A 22406-nucleotide genomic window follows, 5' to 3' on the forward strand; every position below is an offset into this window, starting at 1 on the left:
TTTGTCATCATTACATTATAAAAACAATAAAGATTGACTCACAACCTAGTTTTATAAACTTTCTCTTACAACTGATGCTCACAATTAGTCATCTCATAATGAGTTATGTTTGCCAAACAATGAGTCATGCTTGCCGGATTACGAGTTGGCCAATTGCGAGTTATCATATCGCGGTTATGAAATAAAATTTATAAGATTGAGTTGTAAGTATAGTATTATTCTTTAAAAAAAAAAAAAGGGTAAAAAATCTAGAATGCAATGGGGTGTTACCCACCCTCTAATGAATTGATGCTACTTATGAATTTTTTTTTTCCTCTTAAATCTTTAAATTAATTGTTATTAGTAGTTAGCATACAATATATAGGCTCCGTTTGGTTCAAAATTTGGGGGTTTTGGGAAAAGTTTTTTGAAAAAAGTTAAAAAAAAAGTTGAATTGGGTGGGTATTACGATGTAGGATTTATAAATTAATAAAATACCCTATATATTTATTTTTTTACAAAATACTCCCTATAATAAAACATTAAAAGTTAACAAAAATACCCCTAACCCACCCTCAAACACCCCCAGTCGGCCGCCACCACCGGAGGTGGCTGAAGTCACCTTATGGGCGCATGACCGGCTGGATCTTGCCGGTCATGTGCCGATATGGCCTTTTCCGGCTAGATCCACGGTGGATCTGGCCGGCAAAGGCCAGATCTACGGCCAGATCTGGCCGTCAACCGCCAGATCTGGCCGTATTTGCTCTCAACGATGGCCAACAAACGGTCGTCGTTGATGGTCAACGACGACCGTTTGTTGGCCGTCGTGACTGACTGTTACGGCCAAAGATCTGGCCGTCAACGGCCAGATCTTTGGCCTTAGATCTGGCTTTTTCCGGCCAGATCCACCGTGGATCTGGCCGGAAAAGGCTAGATCGACGCACTACCGGCCAGATTCAGCCGGTAGTGCGCCATCCTACCAGATTCCGGCCATTTTCCGATGGTGGTGGCCAGAATCTGGTAAATGTGGATTATTGAGGTGTTTTTGTAATTTTAAAAAAAAAATATTTAGGGGTATTTAATTAAATTATCAAATTTAAGGGGTTTAAAAAAAGTTGAATAATATTGGGAGTAGTATTCCCAAAAATCTGAGTTTTTGGGTATTTTACTATTTAACTTTTTTGGGAATACTAAAAGTAGTATTCCCAAAACTGAAACAAACGCAGCCGTTGATTTGGGAATATATTCCCATCATCTATGATACAGCAATGATGCCATTCAGCTGATTTAATATAAAATCCCACATTTGGTAATAACAGTGATGCTAATCAGCCCCACGGCTTAATTAAATAAACCTTAAATGAGGATATGACAAACTTCATGGAAGAAAGGTGTCGCCATTTTAGAGATGGAGACAAATTTACAAACAACTTTTAATGTTTAATTAAGTGATCCACCACCACTAGCCTTCTTTGAGTTGAAAAATGAGGATTAAAATGGGTAAAAGAATGATTTCATTTCCTTTTTCTAATTAGGAAAATGTGCATTCCCTTTCACCTAATTCAATCCTTCCACCTAATCTCTAATCTTTAATCATGTATTTATTAGGAAACTTTTGGGCTCCGTCAGGTTTGTTTGAGAAACTTTCTGTTACCACAAGAATTACTAAGATGGTATTATAAGAAAATGTACTTCGGTCTGTTTGGTAGAATATTTTATATCCTATTTCCAACCCTATTCTCAAAATAATTGTTTGTTTCATTATTTAGTAAATACTATTATATTTTATTCAATTTTTTTTAGACCCTTAAGTTTATTAACACCCTCACCTACCCACATTTGCTAGATTCTGACGACCATTGCTGAAAGGTGATCAGAATCTGGTATAATAGCGTACTACTGATTGGATCTTACCGATAGTACATCAATCTATCATTTTTCAGCTAGATCTTTGGCTATAGCTGGTCGTCAACGATGGCCAAAGATATGGCCGTTATTGACCATATCTTTAGCCATCATTAACGACCAAATATAGCCAGATCTATGGCCTTTTTCGGCTAGATCCACGATGGATCTGACTATAAAATATCATCTCAATGCACGACCAATCAAATCCAATCGATTGCACGTCGATACGACAAATTCGGCCATCCTCCGACGGTGGTGGCCGGCTACTGATATTAATGAGTGGGTGAGAGTGTTTTTATAATTCTAATTGTTTTTATTAAGAGATGTTTAATAAATTAACAAATTTAAAAGGTGTTTTTGTTAATTTTTAAATCCTACCTGTTATTCGCACCCACTTTAAAAATATCAAAAATGCTATAAAAAATACTAAAATAAAAACAAGAAGATTTGAAGTCATTCAAAAAAAAAAATAAAGATAATTCAGACAAGTCAAACTTATTCTATTTGCACGCAACTGGGGCAGCAAGAAGCGGCCGCGCTTTCTGTACAGTGATGCCGAACTTGTCTTCCATGTCCATCTTCTCAGGCGTAACACCATCTTCAAGCTTCCAATCAAAGCCGTTAAGAAGCGAACCCAACATCAAATGCAGCATTCTCGTCGCCAGTGGCAAACCGGGGCAGATTCGCCGCCCCCCACCAAATGGAATGAGCTCGAAGTTTCTGCCTTTTACATCAACATCCGACCCCAAGAATCTTTCGGGGAGAAAAGTGTTGGGGTTGTTCCATGTGTTTGCATCTCTGCCAATCGCCCATGCATTGACTAGAACTTGTGAGTCCTTCGGGATTGTGAAGCCGTTGATTTCCGTGTCTGTCGAGGGTTTGCGGGGAATTAAAAAGGGAACTGGTGGATGCAATCTGAAAGTTTCTTTGATGATTGCTTGTAAGTAAGGTAACTGAGTGATGTTTGATTCCTCAACTGGGTTCCCTTTGCCTATGGTTTGCTCCAGCTCCAATCGGGCTTTTGATAAAGCTTCAGGATTATGGAGGAGTTCCGCCATTGCCCATTCCAGTGTGCTGGAAGTTGTGTCAGTACCGGCAGCAAATAAATCCCGTTACCCATGAAATTTGTTAACAAATAAAGAATATTAAACACCCTTGCCAACTGTGAACATATTGTCTGAATTATCCTTACGCACTTCAAATAGTGATTAAGAAACGTTCTCTTGATTTGACCTTTGATGTGACGCGTTCTATTGAGTCCCATATTTTGAAGTGAATAAAGAAAATCCAACCATATCTTCACAGGGAGCTGGGTGTTCAGGATATGTAATTAAGCTTTAACCAATACAAGTTAAAAGAAATACAAACCAGAAATAAGTGTTTGATATAATTTCTGTTGATAGCTTCAGTTTTGTCTTCCATAATGTTGAGTAAATTTCCAGCACGTCATTGGTTTTAACATAACCAGGCTCTTCTCTCAGCTTCAGCGTTGATCGATCATGCGATCAAAGAGGTCCAACTCTTCCCAAAATGAATCGTCATGCGGCGCTTTATCCCTTGGGGTCAATTTTTTTAAGCACAGGAAAATATCGGCCATGTTAGGCTTTCCACTTCCACCATAATACTCCACACGAGCTCCCGAACTCTTGGAAAACTCTGATTTCGGTTCAGCCAAATCAACGGAAATATAGTGTTTGATATCAAATTAAAGTAGTAGTGAAAGCTGCTCGCCAATATCTATGGCTCTACTGGCATCGCAACTTTCTTGACGTAAGAAATGAGCTGTAGCACTTTCTTGCGCCGGAGGTCTTGATTAGCATCCATTTTTTGAGTAGTGAAAATATTAGAGTTGCTGATTTTCCTGAGAGTTCTCCACTCAGTGGACCTGGTAGCCAACCCAGGCTGAAGTCATCATGCCGGGGGGCGAGGAGGGCGTCGGGGACGGAACGATTACAGAAAGATGAATCGTGGATTTGAAGAACTTGTTTGGCCATGGATTCGGAAGAATGACTATGGTGTCACCTGGCCAGTTTAAGACTCATTATGGAGCCTAATCTTGGCGAGCTTGGCTAAAGACCTATAGGTTTTTTACCAAGAGCTAAGAGTTCCCGATGATCGGAAATTTTGTCGGTCCGGAGGAGCTTCTGGAAGTTGGATTGCTTCCTCTGAAAATGGATTGAAGGCTAAATTGAAACCCATGTGAAGAGAAGCCACAGTATACAGCTAAATAAGAGATCCATTTTCTTTCTTGTTTAGAGAATACTAACTCAGGTGTTTCAGGTTTGACAATTTATTGCAATGGAAAGAGATGACCTATCTTCTTGTAAAAAAAAAAAAAAAAAAAAAAAAAATTAGTGATAATATATAAAATTGTGACTTGAATTCGTTTCTTCACGTAATTTTGTTTTTTTTATCCTATCATAATCAAGGAGTCAAAAGCAAACGCATTAAGGTATCTATTTCCCTTTGTGGTGATGTGGCTCCTTATTTGCCACAGTGGAAGTCAGCTTAAGTGTTAAAGTCAAACTCTCTTATGCGACATCGTTGGTTGGCTAAACCTAATATACTATCTGTTTGGGTTATCTCATTTTGTGCGCAGACTTCATTTCTCTCTCTCATTTCTGTTTTGCTTCGACACCTCACAACCCTACCGAATGTTCCAGAATTGATCTTGTGATCTTACGCTTATGGAGAATTAGAGACAGCTGGATGATGATTCAGGCTTCAAGCATGTGTATTTAACACCTGCTGATGCAAGAGGAAAAGGCAGCTTCTGGGTTGAGAGAGTTAGGGTTTTACGAATTGGTGTGTTCCTTCCTTGTTTGTTTTTCCCTTATGTTTTGATGAAATCATTCTCACTGTACATTATTGATTGATAATGAAATCCCCTATTGTGAGTCTTGGAGAGTGGATGTAGGCTGTAAAGCCGAACCACTATAAACTACTGTGTCCTAATTTTTATGCTTGTTCTTCTTACTTTCCATTTGTCTTGTGTTTAATCATTGATCGATGACCTGTTTGAGACTATTTTAGGTTTAATCATAAACCCTAAAATCTTAACAAATTGGTATCAGAGCTAGATTGAAGATCCAGTTAGGGTTTCTCTGTTTAATCTTGCCTAAATACATTTCTTTGAGTTTCCTTAAACTGATTCTGTTGCTGAATGTTTCTTTGATCTGTGAGAAAACATGTCAACTAAATATGAGCTTGAGAAGTTTACAGGTGAGAACGACTTTGGACTATGGAAAATAAAGATGGAGGCAGTACTGGTTAAAGAGGGCTTAGTGTTAGCTTTGAAAGGAGAAGATGAGTTACCTGCAACATTAACCACTACTAAAAAACAAGACATGCTGAACAAGGCCAAAAGCTCTCTGATCCTTGGCTTGGGTGACAAAGTGCTTCGAGAAGTAAAAAAGGAGAAGACTACTGCAGAGATATGGAGTAGCTTAGACTCACTTTATCAGTCTAAGACTGTACCTAATCGGTTATTTCTTAAACAGAGTTTGTTTGGGTTTAAGATGGATGAAGAAAAGTCATTAAAAGATAATAAGAATGATTTTCTTAAGATAATACAAGATTTAGAGAGTATATCCATTGAAATAGGTGATGAGGATCAAACTGTAATCTTGTTAAACTCTTTACCCAAAACTTATTCGAATTTTGTAGAGACTTTGAAATATGGTAGGCAGACTCTGAAATTAGAAGAAGTAGTAGAAGTGTCTCAGCTAAGGATACTGAAAATAGGATTAAGGATAAAAATGTGAGTGATGGTGAGGGTCTTGTAGTAAGAGGAAGATCTGAAAAGAAGAACTAGAAAAAGGGAGGGCAGAATAGACATAGGTCTAAGTCCAAACCTGGGAAATGGAAGTGTTTCTTCTGTTATAAGGAGGGTCACCTTAGGAGAGACTGTCCTAAGAGAAAGAAGAAGAAATATGAGAAAGAGGATGATGGAGGTATTGCAGGGGTAGTATCAAAAGGTTATGAGAGTTCAGAGGTCCTAGTTATTTCAGAGGGCAGTACTAGGGAAGAGTGGATTTTAGACACTGGTTGTACCTATCATATGACACCTAATAGGGAGTGGTTTAGCTCATTTCAACCTTTAGATGGCGGGAAAGTAATGATGGGAAATAATGTTGTCTATCATATTTAGGGAATTGGATCTGTTAAACTGAATCTCCATAGTGGATTAACTAAGACACTTATTGATGTTAGGTATATCCCTGACCTAAAACGAAATCTTATCTCTCTTGGAACTTTAGACTCTATAGGTCTGAATTATAAGGTTGCTAATGAGAGTCTTAGTGTCTTAAAGGGTTCCCTGGTTGTCATGAAGACTGAGAAAAGAAACAGACTGTATGTGTTGAAAGGTAGGACTAATAGTGGAGTGGCTAATTTTGGGTCAACTGAGGAACTAGATAAGACTACCTTGTGGCATAGAAGGCTTGCCCATGTTAGTGAAAAGGGCTTAGGTGAACTCAGTAAACAAAACCTACTAGGTGGAGATAAAACAGGGAATATGAACTTTTGTGAACACTATGTTTTTGGGAAAATGTGCAGGGTAAAGTTTGGGACTGGACAGCACTACTCAAGCTCACCACTTGAGTATGTGCATTCTGATTTACGGGGACCATCTAGGCATTATTCACTTGGAGGGTGTAGGTATTTTTTGAGTCTTGTAGATGACTACTCTAGGCATGTTTGGATTTATTTCCTTAAAACCAAGGATGAAGCCTTTTCTAGATTTAAGGAATGGGAAACCATGGTTGAAAAGCAAAGTGGAAAGAAACTAAAAAGGTTAAGAACTGATAATGGTTTGGAATTCATTAATGAGGAGTTCAATAACTACTGTAGAATTAATGGGGTAGTTAGACATAGGACAGTGAGACACACTCCACAATAGAATGGACTCTGTGAAAGGATGAATATGACTATTCTAGACAAGGTAAGAAGCATCCTGTCATGTTCCAAACTTCCAGTCAAGTTCTGGGTAGAAGCAGCCCATACTGCAGTCTACCTGATAAACAGAACACCCTCATCAGCTATAGGTTTTAGAGTTCCACTTTAAAGGTGGACTGGTCATCCTGTAAACCTTGAAAACCTTAGAGTTTTTGGATGTCTAGCCTAAGTTCATTCCAAAGATGAAAAGTTAAAACCTAGAGCCATCAAATGTATTTTCTTAGGATATCTAGATGGGGTTAAAGGCTACAAGTTCTGGAATTTAGAAAATAAGAAATGTATTGTGAGTAGAGATGTCATATTCAAAGAAAATACCCTACCTGGTTTAGGAAACAAACCTGATGAATCTGAGAACACTTATTCAGAAGCGAGACACCTAGAACTAGAAGTGACAGACTCCAGTTTTAGCCCAAGTTTGAATCAAGGTAGAGTTGAGGAGTTAGATACTCATGAGAAAGAACCAACTGGTGATCATGAAGTATGGCAGAATACTCCAGGTGTAGATACTTCAAACTTGAATGATTATCAATTATCAAGAGATAGAATTAGGAGAACAATCAGACCTCCAAGTAGACTAGGATATGCAGACCTGGTTGCTTATGCTCTTCAGGTGGAGGAAGAGATGAATGATGAACCTAAGACATTCCAAAAGGCAATTTCTGGATCTGAAAAATTGGAATGGAAGAAAGCCATTGAGGAATAATTTGATTCTCTTATGAAGAATAATACTTGGGTTTTGGTTGATAAACCAGAAAACTGTAGGGTGGTAAAATGTAAATGGATTTTCAAAAGAAAACCAGGTCTAAAAACTCAGGATGCACCTAGGTACAAGGCTAGGTTTGTCGCAAAAGGGTTCACACAAGTAAAGGGGGTTGACTATAATGAAATATTTTCTCCCCTGGTTAAACATACATCCATTAGGGTCCTGATTTTTTTAGTAGTTCAATTCAATCTGGAATTAGAACAACTTGATGTGAAGACAGCTTTCTTGCATGGGGATTTGGAAGAAAGTATTCTAATGGAGCAGCCTAAAGGCTACAGCAGTGCAACAGGTAAAGTTTGTCTATTAAAAAAATCATTGTATGGTTTGAAACAGTCACCACGACAGTGGTATAAGAAATTTGATTCTTTTATGCTAGAAATAGGATTTAATAGATGTAATTTTGACAGCTGTTTTTACTATAAAAGAATCTCAGAACTGACACATATTTTTTTACTGTTGTATGTGGATGATATGCTTGTGGCATGCCATGATAAATCTGAGCTGTGTCGACTGAAGAAATTACTAAACACCAAGTTTGAAATAAAAGAGTTGGGTCAGGCTCAGAAAATTCTTGGTGTTTCCATTGTTAGAAATAGAGCTTCTGAAAGTCTAAAGTTAGTCCAGAAGGACTACACTGAGAAAATTCTGAAGAAATTCAACATGCTAGATGCTAAATCTGTTCAGACTCCTCTCGGTGCTCACTTGAAACTTTCACGAGAGCAGAGTCCATAGACTGAAACTGAGAAGCTTGATATGGCAGGGATACCTTATGCTAGTGCACTGGGAAGCCTAATGTACTTGATGGTATGTTCCAGACCAGATTTAGGGTTTGCTGTAAGTTTGGTTAGCAGATTTATGAGCAATCCAGGAAGGACTCACCAGATGGCTCTTAAATGGATTATGAGATACTTACAAGGAACCAAATCAGCAGGAATTGTTTTTAAGAAAAACCATATTTGTGATGATTGTGTTGAGGGGTTTTGTGATGCAGATTATGCAAGAGATTTAGACAAAAGGAAGTCTACATCTGGGTTTGTTTTTACTTTGTGGGGAAACACTGTCAGTTGGAAATCAAAATTGTAGCATATGGTTACCCTGTGTTCAACTGAATCCGAATATGTTACATTGACTGAGGCAACAAAGGAGGCCACCTGGTTGAAAGGTCTGATCAATGAGCTGGGTATTAAGCAACAGATAGTGAAGATTAACAGTGACAGTCAGAGTGCGATTCACCTTTGTAAAAACCAAGTTTCTCATGAAAGGACCAAACACATTGATATCCGTCTTCATTTTATTAGGGAAATGATTAAAAGAGGAGAAATTGAGATTGAGAAAATTGATGGATCTCATAATCCTACAGACATGTTCACAAAATCTGTTCCATTTGAAAAACACAGGCTCTGTATGAGCCTGCTTCAAGTTCAAGAGTGAACTAAAAAAAATTTCCAAGGCCACATGGAGGGTGACAAATCAAGAAGCCAAGGTGGAGAATTGTGGTGATGTGGCTCCTTATTTGCCACGGTGGAAGTCAGCTTAAGTGTTAAAATCAAACTCTCTTATGTGACGTCGTTTTTTGGCTAAACCTAATATACTATCTGTTTGGGTTATCTCATTTTGTGCGCATACTTCATTTCTCTCTCTCATTTCTGTTTTTCTTCGACACCTCACAACCCTACCGAATGTTCCAGAATTGATCTTGTGATCTTGCGGTTATGGAGAATCAGAGACAGCTGGATGATGATTCAGGCTTCAAGCATGTGTATTTAACACCTGCTTATGTAAGAGGAAAAGGCAGATTCTGGGTTGAGAGAGTTAGGGTTTTACGAATTGGTGTGTTCCTTCCTTGTTTGTTTTTCCCTTATGTTCTGATGAAATCATTCTCACTGTACATTATTGATTGATAATGAAATCCCTTATTGTGAGTCTTGGAGAGTGGATGTAGGCTGTAAAGCCGAACCACTATAAACTGCTGTGTCCTGATTTTTATGCTTGTTCTTCTTACTTTCCATTTGTCTTGTGTTTAATGATTGATTGATGACCTGTTTGAGACTATTTTAGGTTTAATCATAAACCCTAGAATCTTAACACCCTTGTGTATTGCCGCATGCCATGTGCAAAACATAGGTTAAATCTTTGTTAAGAATAAAATTGTTGTACAAAGCTAAAGAGAGGAGTGGGGACAGATCAGTTGGTTTTGGCGTCCAGAAAGGAGGGTGAATCTGATCTAAGAGGTTCTGATAAAGATGAGAATTTGTTAAGAATATTATTTTGAATGAAGAATCTTCCAAATCTTTTGCAGGTTCGACTACTACTGAGCTGGATGGCAGTTCAAACAACATGGAAAGAACAGCAAATTAATGAGGGTCTGCATTTTGGTCTAGTTGTAGCAGAAGCTAATCTATCAATAATTTGGCTATGGTGTTTGTGAATGGCTTCAATTTGTATCGTACCTTAACTAATATTTGGGATTTATTGAATTCTCTATAAATCCAATGATCTTTAGTATAATTGTCATGTTGAAATTATAGAGAGTCGATCCCATAGTCGTTTTCTTTGATTTTAGGGGATAACATCTGTCAAATAAAATAAAACTCATTTGCGGTTTGGAGGATACTTGTTAGGTAGCTTGCTTTTCTTCTGAATGCAGCTCACTTCCATCTGATTGTCGTCTCACAAATTACTTTGAGCTAAAGCTCCTTCCAAATTATTGCTTTCTTTGAGCTGTCCTCATATTCTCACACAACAAATATAAATATATAAAAATGTAATTTCACATATTACAAATATTATATTTAAATCGTATAAAGTATATATAGTAACAAACCCCAGAGATTCTTCCATCATTCAATATTATAACTTTATATTGTTTTATGAATAGATAGTATGGTCACCGAAACTAACATGTATTATAGAACTTCACATGTTTGGAATTATATTGAACAGATTAAAGAAACATGCAAACAAAGTCATCCAAATGCAATCCAATCTGATCACCATTTCCATCCATGCTTTGAACCAATAAAAGTTGAATTTCGGTTTCTTTCCTTGTTTTCTGCAGCTGGAGGTACCATCAAGGAAGAAGCTGCCAATTGATTCCCATAACATTGGCAACAGTGCTTGAGTCTCTTGGAAATAATGAAGAAATAAAAGGTGTGTTTGGTTGGGGTAATCCCTTGTTACCGAGGTAATATCATCTTGTATTACTTTATTACCACATTTAGTTGTCAAGTAATATAAGATTCCGATAATATTCCCATATCAATAGTAATTATTATTGATAATATAGGAAGTAATCTGATTATCTTAATTTTCTTATGTATTTTAAGATTATTTAGTAATCTTATTTTTGTTACAATTTTACCCATAACTATTAAAATTTTTGGATAATAATGCCCCCGTTTTAAAAACAATTTAAAAAAAAATATTAATGGACTACTTTATCCTTATATACAAAATTTTTAGGACATAAATATCATTAGACTTTAAAAAAATTACCCAAGCCGGCCATTTTCGGCTAGATCTTTGGCCGAAAATTTCCAGATCGTCGCAGACCTGACTGAAAACGGCTTCTGGCTATTAACGATTGCCAGATCTTTGGCCGTCAATGGCTAAAACTCTGGCCATTAACAACAACCAATTCTAGTCGTAGATCTGGCCAGAAATGGCTAGATCCATGATAAATTTGGCCAGAAGTAGATAGATCGACGCACGACCGACCAGATCCAACCAGTTATGCACTGTTCCAACCACTGCCACCGTTGGTCGCGGCAAGCGATTGGTAGTGGCTTGGGGTGGGCAAGGGTGATTTGCTTCGAAATTAAACTTTTATGTGACCAGGGTGTTTTAACAATATGTCAAACATAGGGGTTAAAACAATTGTTCAAAAAAAAAAAACATTATATTAATATTTAAAAAGGAGGGAAATTTAGTAAATTACATAACATACCCTTCAATTTATTTCTCCTAAAAAAAATATTAATATAACTTACCCATCAATTTATTCCTACCAATCAAACACATTTCTATAAACATTTCCAATAATTTTTAGGGTACGTTTGATTTAGGGAATGTTGTATTACTAGAAAGATAGATTACCAGCAAATCTTTAGAGAAATGTGTTTGGTTAGTTGGAATAAATTGGTGGGTATATTATAATAATATGTTTGGTTGGAAGGATAAATGAGTGGGTATGCTATGTAGACTACTAAATTGCCCTCATTTTAAAATAATAATTTAATATAATATTTATTATTATTTTTTAAATTATTTCTTTTAATCTCCTATATTTGAAATTTTGCTAAAACACTCTAGCTATATAAAATTTTAATTTGTAGCAAAATCACCCCCACCCACCCCAAGCCACTGTCGGCAGCTAGCCACCACCGCTGGCAGCCGCCATAATGGCGCATGACTAGTCGGATCAGGCTGGTCGTGCACCGGTAAGGCCTAAAGATCCATGGAAAAAAACGGCTGGATCTAGTTGTATGGCCATTTCACGGTGAAAGGTGTAGTCGTGAAATGGCGGCCATTTCATAGCCAGATCTATGGCATTTCACTAACACATCTTTGGCCGTGAAACGACCAGATCTAGTTGTTTCCGGCCATATACCGAAAATCTCTTTACCGGCACATGACCGACAAGATCATGTCGGTCTTACACCGATATGAAAACTTTTGCCGGTGGCCAGCAGTGGTGGCTAACGATCGACGGTGGTCTTGGGTAGAGCTGGGCATTTGGGACTAGGCCCAAAAGCCCAGCTCTAAAACTCGGTCCTAGGACCGGTCCTTGAGAGGACCAGACCTAGGAGGCCTAGTCCCAAAACGGGACCAGGCCTAAGGAGGAGGGCCCGGGCCCTCCACTAGGCCCTCCTCCAAGGCCCGGGCCTGGGACCGGTCCCAAGCCTGGGCCCAAAAAATTTTGTATTTTTTCAATGTAGTCCCCTGCTAAATTACATAAAAACCCCTATTAATTTTAAAATAAATATAAATTACGAGGGCTAAAAAAAATTTTACAAAATTTAAAAAAAAAAAAATTTTACAAATTTTACCCCTAAAAAATTTATAAATTTTACCCCTAAAAAATACTAAAAACCCCCTATAAAATTTCATTTTTCCCTCGAAATATAAAAAAATTGAGGGGGGAAAATGAAATTATTCAAGGCCCATGGGACCGGTCCTAGGATTGGTCCTGGGCCCATGGGACCAGTCCCGACCAGGCCTAGGGCCTGGTCCGGGTCCTGGTTTTTCTCATGGGCTTGGGACCGGTCCTAGGCCCATGAGTGACTGGTCCCATTTGGGACCAGTCCCAAGGGACCAATCCCAAACGTACCCAGGCATGAGCCCGCAAGGGACCGGTCCCTTGCCCACCTCTAGTCTTGGGTAGCTAGAGGTATTTTTTTAACTTTTAAACTTTTTTGTGGTTGGAGTATTTTAGCTAAATTCTCAAATATAGGGGGTTTCGGTTAATTGTTATTTGGTAGACATATGAGGGAAAATGTGTCCGAAATGATAAAAGATTAAGGTTGCATTTGGTTCAGGGTGATATAAGATTAATCCTGTAATCTTTGTTTAATTTTCAAGATTCTCTCATTTGGTTGTCAGGTAATAAAATATTACGTAAACTTTTATTGCAAATAGTGTTTATTATTGGTAACATTGGGGGTAATCAGATTACCTTCCTAAGGGGTGTTAATATAAGATTACCGAGGTAATCTTAATTTTAACCCTATTTTGCCCTTAATTTTTTATAATTTCGGACAAATTTGTCCTCATATGTCTACCAAATAACAATTACCCAGACTCTCTATATTTGAAAATATAGCTAAAACACTTCAACCATAAAAAAGTTTAAAAGTTAACAAAATACCTCCAACCACCCAAAACCACCATCGGCTGCTAGCACATACATTATTGCATGTCTTGGTTTTGTGGAGAAAGGAACAGGTGACTTACTACTATTACGGTGAAATTTTGTACTACGATATTGTTAAGTGGTTAAGATTGACTGCTGACGTGATTGTAATATGAAATTATTTAACCTACTTGATGCTTCCGTTTTACGTCCCTTTTAACTAATAAATTCGATTAATGACGCATTTAATTGACTGTATCATATTATTAATTCACTTAATAATCCAATCTGTATACCAGGTATTTATTATAATAATAATAAAAAAAACTAATTAGCCTCCACATAGCCTGAGGCTCACTGTTTAGTTTCATCATATATATAAAACAGTAAGGATTTGGGGAAATAAGTGTTTAGCCTACTCCTTTCACTTTCATCAATTAAAATGGATTATCAAATGATAATACATAAATATAATTGAAAAAAGTCATTCTTTAACCATTAGTTATTTTATTTGTCAGTAGACACTTCAATCAATTTAAGTGGAATGAAGGATTAATTAGTTCATCAAACTTTAAGGGGTGTGCATGGTATTAGCCCTATGAACTCTTATGAAATTCTTAAAATTTATTATCAACCAGTATATTTTTATATTAAAACAACCGTCTAAGGGAGGTTCTTAATAATTTTTAGGAGATTTTTTTTTTTTTTTTTAAATCTGTTTAGAAAAGTCCTTAATAATTTCGGGGAGTATTTGCTCATGGTAAAATTTAAAAATCTCTTGTATGTCAATATAATTGCAATTCTTATTTAAAAGAAAAAAAATTGCAAGAAAAAGAAAAAAAAAATGAATAAGTGTGTGCATGCGTGCGTGACAGAATTCATGTGTACAATATTTTTACTCTTGCATTTATATTTTTAAGTAGAACTTTAAGCATTGAAAGATAATGATCATAAATTAGTGTCACGTATTGGAGACAAGTAATTAAGTTGATAACTTTATTTAAAGTCTATTTAGTTTGACTTATTTATTGGCCAAAATAACTTATTTAAAGTTTTAAGTGTTTTTAAAACTTTTTTAGATTGTTTGGTTGCATCTCAAAAGTGCTTATTAAATTTTAAATAAGTTATTTTACTATTTATGAGAGAAGAGTGTTAGAAAATCTTAAGAAACATTATGCATAGACATGCATGCTTAAACAAACATCAACAACATAATTCAGGATCTTGAACATACAATTTCTCAAAATCCTTGCAATTAAGAAGTGTACCTGTCACCAATTATTCAGTATTGATCTCCTAGATAAATTGATTTCTCCCTCCTGACCTTCATTTGATGTTACACAAACCTTAGGTGGAATCAGTTTTCTATTTGTATATGTTTAAGCATATATCTCTTTCTATGCATAATCGTAATAGGCAGAGAGAAGACCAATTTATATTTATCTTCCTTAAATCTGGTATGTCCATCAAATAGCCGGATGTCCGAACAAGGTTTATTTGCTGTTAAATCATTAATATTAATGCCCATAAAATCGGGCCACTTAATTTTGAGTAAAATCTTACATTCTTCCACTTGACCTGATGATTAAAGACACTGAAAGGCTAATAGCATAAACGTTAACTGCACAGAGTAAATAAATCTCTTCTATATTGTCCATCATAATTACTATTCCATAATAAATTACAAAATACGGGTTATGAGGGTTGTACTCTATTTAGATCGTATACTCCCTTCCATATACCATAATACCTGCAACTTATCACAGTTGGTCCATAATTGATATATAAATTTTATCATGGTCCACAATAATGTATCATAAAGACTTTCCTGTTAACATCAACTCAAAGCAAATTATGTGTACATCATTGAGAAACAAGAAATTCATTAATGTATATCAGAAACACATTAATGAGCTCAAAGTGTTATTAACATCATAACCACATCATTTATTAGTAATCACCACAACCAAGACCCATTCTGTGTACATGTTCTTTAAATGTCTTGGGTGGTAAACCTTTGGTCAACAAATTTGCAATCATGAGATCTATTCTAATATTCTTAATCCACGCTCTTTGTCTATAAACCTCCTCCTTAACGACATAATACTTTAATTCCATATGTTTGGTACCTCTAGAATATTTATCGTTCTTGGAGAAGAATACTACTGCAGAATTATTACAGTAAATTTTCACTGCTTGGTAATGGTGTCGAGTACCCCAAGTCCTGAAATAAAGTTCTGCAGCCATAATGCATGAATTATGGCCTAAAAACATGCCACAAACTCTGCTTCCATAATGGATGAAGCAATGACAGTATATTTGATACTTTTCCATGATACTGCTCCTTCAACCAAAAAGAATAGATAATCAAAGGTAGACATTCTGCTGTCAAGGCATCCAACAAGAAACCGAATTTGAGTATCCAATCATGTCTAAGTGGTTGGACTTCCTTTACATGAGTATTTATTTCTTTGTTCCTTACAAGTACCTTAAAACTTTCTTTACAGCCTTCCAATGATCAATTTCTGGATTGCTTTGATACATTAAATTGCCCACAATAGAAGCATATGAAATTGATTCCATTTCTTTACGTTTTACATCATTCTTTGGAATTGCATGAGACTAAGTTTATCACCTTCCTATATGGGAACAACTTATGTTGAACATTTGTCCATATTAAATCTCTAGAGAATTCTTTGATATAACCTTTCTGAGACAATTCCAACAATTCATGTGATCTATCACAGAATGTTTCAATTCCTATCACATAGGATGCCTCTCCCATATCTTTCATTTGAAAATTCCTTGAGAGAAAATCTTTCATCTCATGCAGCATACTTAAATCATTAGTAGCAAGTAAAATGTCATCAAGATATAGATCTAGTAAAATAAACTTATTCCCACTGACCTTTTGTATATACACCAATCAACGACATTTTCTATTAAACCAAAGAATGTTATGGTATCATTGAACTTAATATACCACTGCCAGGAAGCTTGTTTAAGTCCTTATATTGACTTTTTAAGCTTACACACATCAGGTTGATCCATATAAATTTCCTCCTCAAGTTATTTATTAAGAAAAGGTATTTTCACATCCACATGATCCATTTGGTGTAACTCTAAATCATAATGAGCCACCATGCCATAATAGCCTTAAAGAGTCCTTATTTTAGATAGACAAAAAATCTCTTTATAATCAACACCATCTTTTTTACTGTAACGCTAAGCAATAAGTTTAGTTTTATACCGTTTGACATTGTCATTCAAGTCACGCTTGGTCTTGAAGACCTATTTATACTCGACTCTTTACATTCTTCTAGCAATTCGACAAGGTTTTAGACTCCATTATGTTCCATGAAATTCAACTCATCTTCGAACCATTTTTCAGACTCAGTACTTTATATGGGTTGTGAGGAAAAAAAAAAACCGGATCCTTATTAATTCTAATATTAAAATCTGATTCTTACAAATAAACCACATAATCATCCAGAATAGCCGATTTGTATCTGATCTTCTTTATGGCATTCCCTGCGATTCATTTTAATCAGATCTTTGTGAGTTAGTTTCTGCTGGGAGTGTATCCTCATTCAAAAGTTGTCCAACTTTGTAAGGGCGTTCTTCAACAACTAGAACAAAATTTGAAGTAGTTGTGGAAAAGGAAACATTTATGGGTACAAGAAGATATAGCTTAATTTCCTGTATGTTCACAACTCGTCATTCATCACTACCACTAACTTCACCATTTTCAAGAAATCTAGTATTACCAGTCCTTGAAATTCTCGGACTATGGTTTGGACAGCAAAGCCTATACCCTTTAGATTTCTCTAGGTAACCAATAAAGTAACTTCTGACTGTTCAAGAATCTAATTTCTTTTCATGTGGATTGTAAATTTTCGCTCTTGCTTGGCAACCTTTAACATGCAAGTGCCTTAAACTAGGTTTTCTTCCAGTCTACAACTCAAAAGGATTTTTAAGACTACCTTATTAAGAACCCTATTCATTAAATATGCAATAGTTTTAAAAGCATGCATCCACAAGATATAGGTAATGAGGAGTAACTCATCATACTCCTAATTATATTGATTAATGTCCGATTACGCCTTTCTGCCATACCATTTTATTGTGATGTGCTTTGTATAGCGTATTGTGTGCATATGCCACAATTTTCGAGGAACTTTGCAAATAGACCGAGACATTGTCTTAAATCAGTATGTTTTCCATAGTATTTACCAGCTCTATCAGATCTTACTATTTTCACTTTTGTATCTAATTGCCTTTCAACCTCATTTATGTATACCTGAAGTGCATCCACATATTGAGATTTTTCATTAAGCAAGTAAATATATCCATAATGAGAAAAATCATTTATATAAGTGATGACATACTTTTCTCCACTAAAAGATGGAGCATCAAAGGTTTGCATATATTGATGTGTGTATAATTTCAAGATGCTAAGAACTTCTTGCGGCACCTTTCTTAGTATGTTTGGTTTGCTTTTCCTTAATGCAATCTACACATATTCCAAGATCAGTAAAATCTAAATTTGGAAAAATCTCATTCATTAGTAATCTTTGTAACCCTTCTTTGGATATATGACTAGGGGTGTTCAAAAGAACCGATTGGAATCGGAACCGGCTGGTACTCGGGGTTTGGTTCCGGTTCCTAGCCGGAACCAACCGTCAACAGGTAGGTTCCGGTTCTAAATTTTTGGAATCGTCACTGTACGGTTCCAGTTCCTACAGTCAGGAACTGGGAACCGAGACTAATATAAAATAAAATTAAATAGTGGGGGTTTGATAAAAACTTTTGTAGAAAAAGTAATATGAATACATTTATATTTATATTTCATAACATTTAAAGTAAGTTGGTTTGACTTTTGAGAATTTACCTTTAAAAGTAATGGAGTTTGTAATTTTGAATTTGTAATTTTATTTTTGTTAACAAGTGCCATGTGGGGCTGTATTTTTAAGTTTTTAAGGGCTTTTTTTTTTTTTTTTTTTTTGCCATTTTAAAAATATTTTGGTGGGTAATTGTAATTTTACAAGGTACCTATAACTAGAGCAGGAACTATTGTTACAGGTTCCGGTTTTGGATACCCAGGAACCAGAATTGTTAGCTTCGGTTCCAGTTCCAAATTTCAAGGAACCGTCGGTTCCGCTTCCGGTTCCAGATCCTCCAAAAAATGCAACATACTCGAACTTGAACACCTCTATATATGACCCAAAGTTTATGCCACAAGTAAGTAGAACTTTCATTAAGCATACTATGTTTAATTCCAACAATATTGTGAATAGTAAAGATTAAGCAAAACATTATATCCAAAAACATTAAGTTTGTAAAAGGAAACTAGGTTCCTAGAAATTGAAGGCACATAAAGAATCTGTAATAAGTCCAAATGATAACTAGTATGGACTAAACAATAAGTCCCTATGCCTTTAGTTGGAGCCATCATACGATTCCCCATAAACAAAAATCTTTAGTTGGATTTGTAGTTTGGATCATAAGGAAACCCTGTATTATGTTGGAAATACAAGTGGTAGCATACATACAATTTCATACAACAATCATCAGTGATAAGAAGAATAAACAAATTCTAGAACAAGAACAAGAACAACCGTTCAAGCGAATAGGAACAAAAATTCCTAGAAGAGGAACGACCGTTTCAGTTGAATAGGAGCGCCCGTTCTAAAATTATCCAGACGAGTGGTCCCATTCCAGCTCCTTGACGCACAAGGTTAACAGAATGATTCCCTTAATTTTTCCAACCTTGTTTCCTCTTGAACAAACATACTGGCCAATTCGTTAACATTCCACTTATACTTAATAGTGTTATAACTGATTTGAAAAGGCCTATATTTAGGAGAAAATGAGTTCAAAACAAACCACGCCAAAATGAGTCATCGTCCATCATCATCATCAAGGTCTTTAACCTTGTTGCAACATTAGTCAACTCGATGGTATATTCTTGCATCCTTCTCAACCTATCAAACTTTATTGTCGTGAGTTGTGCCATTAATATACCAATGAGTGATTTTGTCAGTAGAATGTAAACGTTCTTCCACAGACTCAAGGTGCTCCTTTGTTCTTTCTGTTTGTGGAATAGTGGTCTTAATGTTATTGGCAATAGTCATTTGCAAAAACATAAGGCTTAGTCTATTAGACCATTTCAATGCTTTATGGTAAAACATCTCTTTCTCATTGCACGAATCTGTAATAGTAGGAGGTTTATCTTCCAGCAACACTAAGTCAAGATCCAAAACACCTAAATGGAACTTGACCTGATTGCACCATTTATATCAATTTAACCCATTAAATACGGTAACACACGAAGCTTGCGAATGAAGTGAAATAGATGTTGCAGATAATAATACATAAATGCTCAAATTGAAATATATTTACATCATAGATTCATATAATTAAACAATCAAAGTACACCATAGTTCTCCTTTGGGTAGAAACTACAGTATACTATCATAAACTAAATGCTTATAAAAAACTTTATGAGACAACCAATATTTCCAATCAAACATGCATGTTATCTATGGATATACAAATATATTTGACCAAAAACTATCAATATGCCTCCATAATGCCTACTAATCATAAGATAATTAATTTACCTTTGGGCAAATCCTGAAATTCTAATGATTAGTGAGCATCAATTTATCCACTCATTTTTCATTTTTAGTCATTTCATTAATATCATGGATAATTGATAATTCCATGCACGTAAATTTCTTCATCATTCTAGTTTGATCACTTTGGTGACTAACAAACTATATAAAGACATAAAGCATTCATGTAAATAATAATCCTTAATGCATAAAAATCCCATGACATTCATGTATGAAATAATAATCAATAAATCAACAATTATAATAGGCCATTGCATAATGAGAAACCATTTAGGAGCATCAGGTCCTATCATCCAGTTAAAAGTAACTTCAATAGCATTTTAGGATTAATCTGTCAGTTCTAAAATTTATGGGCTAAATAGTGAAGCATACTTTGAATCAGGAGCTACATACAAAACAAACTTTCCAGGGGTATAAATGAAAGTATACGATACATTAGGGATCCACTATACGTTTTTTTCATAAATTACCATACAGTCTCATATACCCTGTAAAGTTCTTTTTAGTCCTTGCAACACAAAGCCAGCCTCTTGCCTTCACGCGCCTTCAACCTTCAGCGCCATTTCGGGCCTCCACTGCCACTGCAATCTCCAGCCACCAAACATATGCTTTCGGCAACCCTTTACGCCGGAAAAGATGGGGTTTTTGCATAGTTACACATCATAATCAACATAAAACTTAAAATTAACATAAAATTTGCATATTTAGGCCAAAAAACAACCCAAAACTTCATACAAAAGCCACATATTTATACCCTTAAAACCCAGATTTAATCCTTCATAAAAACGTATTGATTTGTTTAATATCAACACGGAGCATCATTCCAAAACACCCAGAATCACAACATAAAACATCAGACTCAAACAAATCATTAAATCATACTTTCCTAATTATCTTTATGGAGAGATTATAGGTTCAATAACTTGCTATGATACCAACGGTTAGGAAATCTTAAAAAACATTATGCATAGACTACATGCTTAAACAAACGTCAACAACATAATTCATGATCTTGAACATACAATATCTCACAATCCTTGCAATTAGGAACTGTACCTGTCACCAATTGATTAGTATTGATCTCCTAGCAGGGGAGTAGACAGAAACTCATTCTAGAGGGTTAAGGGTTAATTAAACTTAATAATACAATCATAAATAAACTTATAATAAATAATATATTGGGTATAAGTTATACAAAAATATGAATATTTATTTATAATGCTCTTTATAATTAATCTATTTATGATTGTGTTCGATGATATAGAATAAATTTATAATACTTTAACGAGTGTAAAACAAAACCAAGAAAATTTATTAATGAAGAAGTTATTAAACCAACACAAATAACAACACATCCAAATTAAACTACAATAAAATTTCTACTAATAAAATATTCAAAGATTTATCTACTTTTATAGTAAAATATTATTAGTAATGCTACATTTACACTACTCTTTTACACCATATTCATTACATCATGATGTAGCATATATCAAAACCACACAAATTTTTAATTATTTTGAATTTTTAATATTATAATAGAATTTGTGTGATTGTGACATGATGTAATGAAACTGGTGTAAAAGAGTGATGTAAATGTAACATTACTCAAATATTATAACTTTTTTTGTAATTGCACTTTTACGTTTCGACTCCTTAAAATAATGTATCAAAATATATACTTTTTATTTTTTTTATTAATTCTAATATTTCGATATGACTCATCTGTGGATAGTCTAGATGGTTAAAAGGAATTTGGGATAGTGTGGATAGGTATACGGTCTCAGGTTTGATTCTCTGTTTGAGCATCCGCAATTTAATTGGAGGCCGTGTATATATAAGTATTGAAATACAAAACAATTAATAGTTATTTAATTTAACAAACAAATCTTAGAAATGATATTTATTTTATAAAATATATGAAAAGATATACAAACTTTCTTCATTTCGCTCTTTGTACAATTAAATAATATATATATAATTCATTATATAATTTATTAAATGTATTTGTGGGATTTTTTTTTTGTAAAAATTAAGAACTTAATTTAATATATTTGATGAATTTAAAAGTTTATATATATATATATATATATATATATATGATCATTTTTCAAGGTCAAGGAGAGTCAACTGACCCTCCTTGACTCCCCCCTCCGCCCCTACAATTAATAGTTATTTAATTTAACAAACAATCTTAGAAATGATATTTATTTTATAAAATATATGAAAAGATATACAAACTTTCTTCATTTCGCTCTTTGTACAATTAAATAATATATTAAATTCATTATAATTTATTAATGTATTTGTG

The 22406-nt window shown here is 35.0% G+C and overlaps 1 protein-coding gene and 1 long non-coding RNA gene across 2 annotated transcripts; both read right to left on the minus strand.

Moving 5' to 3' along the window:
* Positions 1-2353: 2353 nt before the first annotated feature.
* On the minus strand, positions 2354-3330 carry LOC116104883 (geraniol 8-hydroxylase-like). The gene is made up of 2 exons (XM_031391323.1): positions 3256-3330; positions 2354-2996 (listed from the first exon to the last, which is right to left on the minus strand). The coding sequence occupies exons 1-2, from the start codon at positions 3307-3309 to the stop codon at positions 2388-2390; spliced, it is 663 nt and encodes a 220-aa protein (XP_031247183.1). The 5' UTR covers positions 3310-3330; the 3' UTR covers positions 2354-2387.
* A 17057-nt stretch (positions 3331-20387) lies between these two features.
* On the minus strand, positions 20388-21213 carry LOC116147006. The gene is made up of 2 exons (XR_004130602.1): positions 21152-21213; positions 20388-20715 (listed from the first exon to the last, which is right to left on the minus strand). It is a non-coding gene; the product is annotated as an uncharacterized LOC116147006 (long non-coding RNA).
* Positions 21214-22406: the final 1193 nt, after the last annotated feature.

Source organism: Pistacia vera, unplaced genomic scaffold (assembly GCF_008641045.1).
Source record: "Pistacia vera cultivar Batoury unplaced genomic scaffold, PisVer_v2 Contig487, whole genome shotgun sequence".
In the NCBI taxonomy this organism is placed as follows: domain Eukaryota; kingdom Viridiplantae; phylum Streptophyta; class Magnoliopsida; order Sapindales; family Anacardiaceae; genus Pistacia; species Pistacia vera.

Bases quoted from the DNA above. Each gene is read 5' to 3' on its own strand.
- LOC116104883 (XM_031391323.1), bottom strand. From the start codon at position 3,309: ATGGAAGACAAAACTGAAGCTATCAACAGAAATTATATCAAACACTTA. The intron at 2,997-3,255 runs GTTTGTATTTCT...CATGGGTAACGG, and splicing joins ATATCAAACACTTATTTCTG to GATTTATTTGCTGCCGGTAC.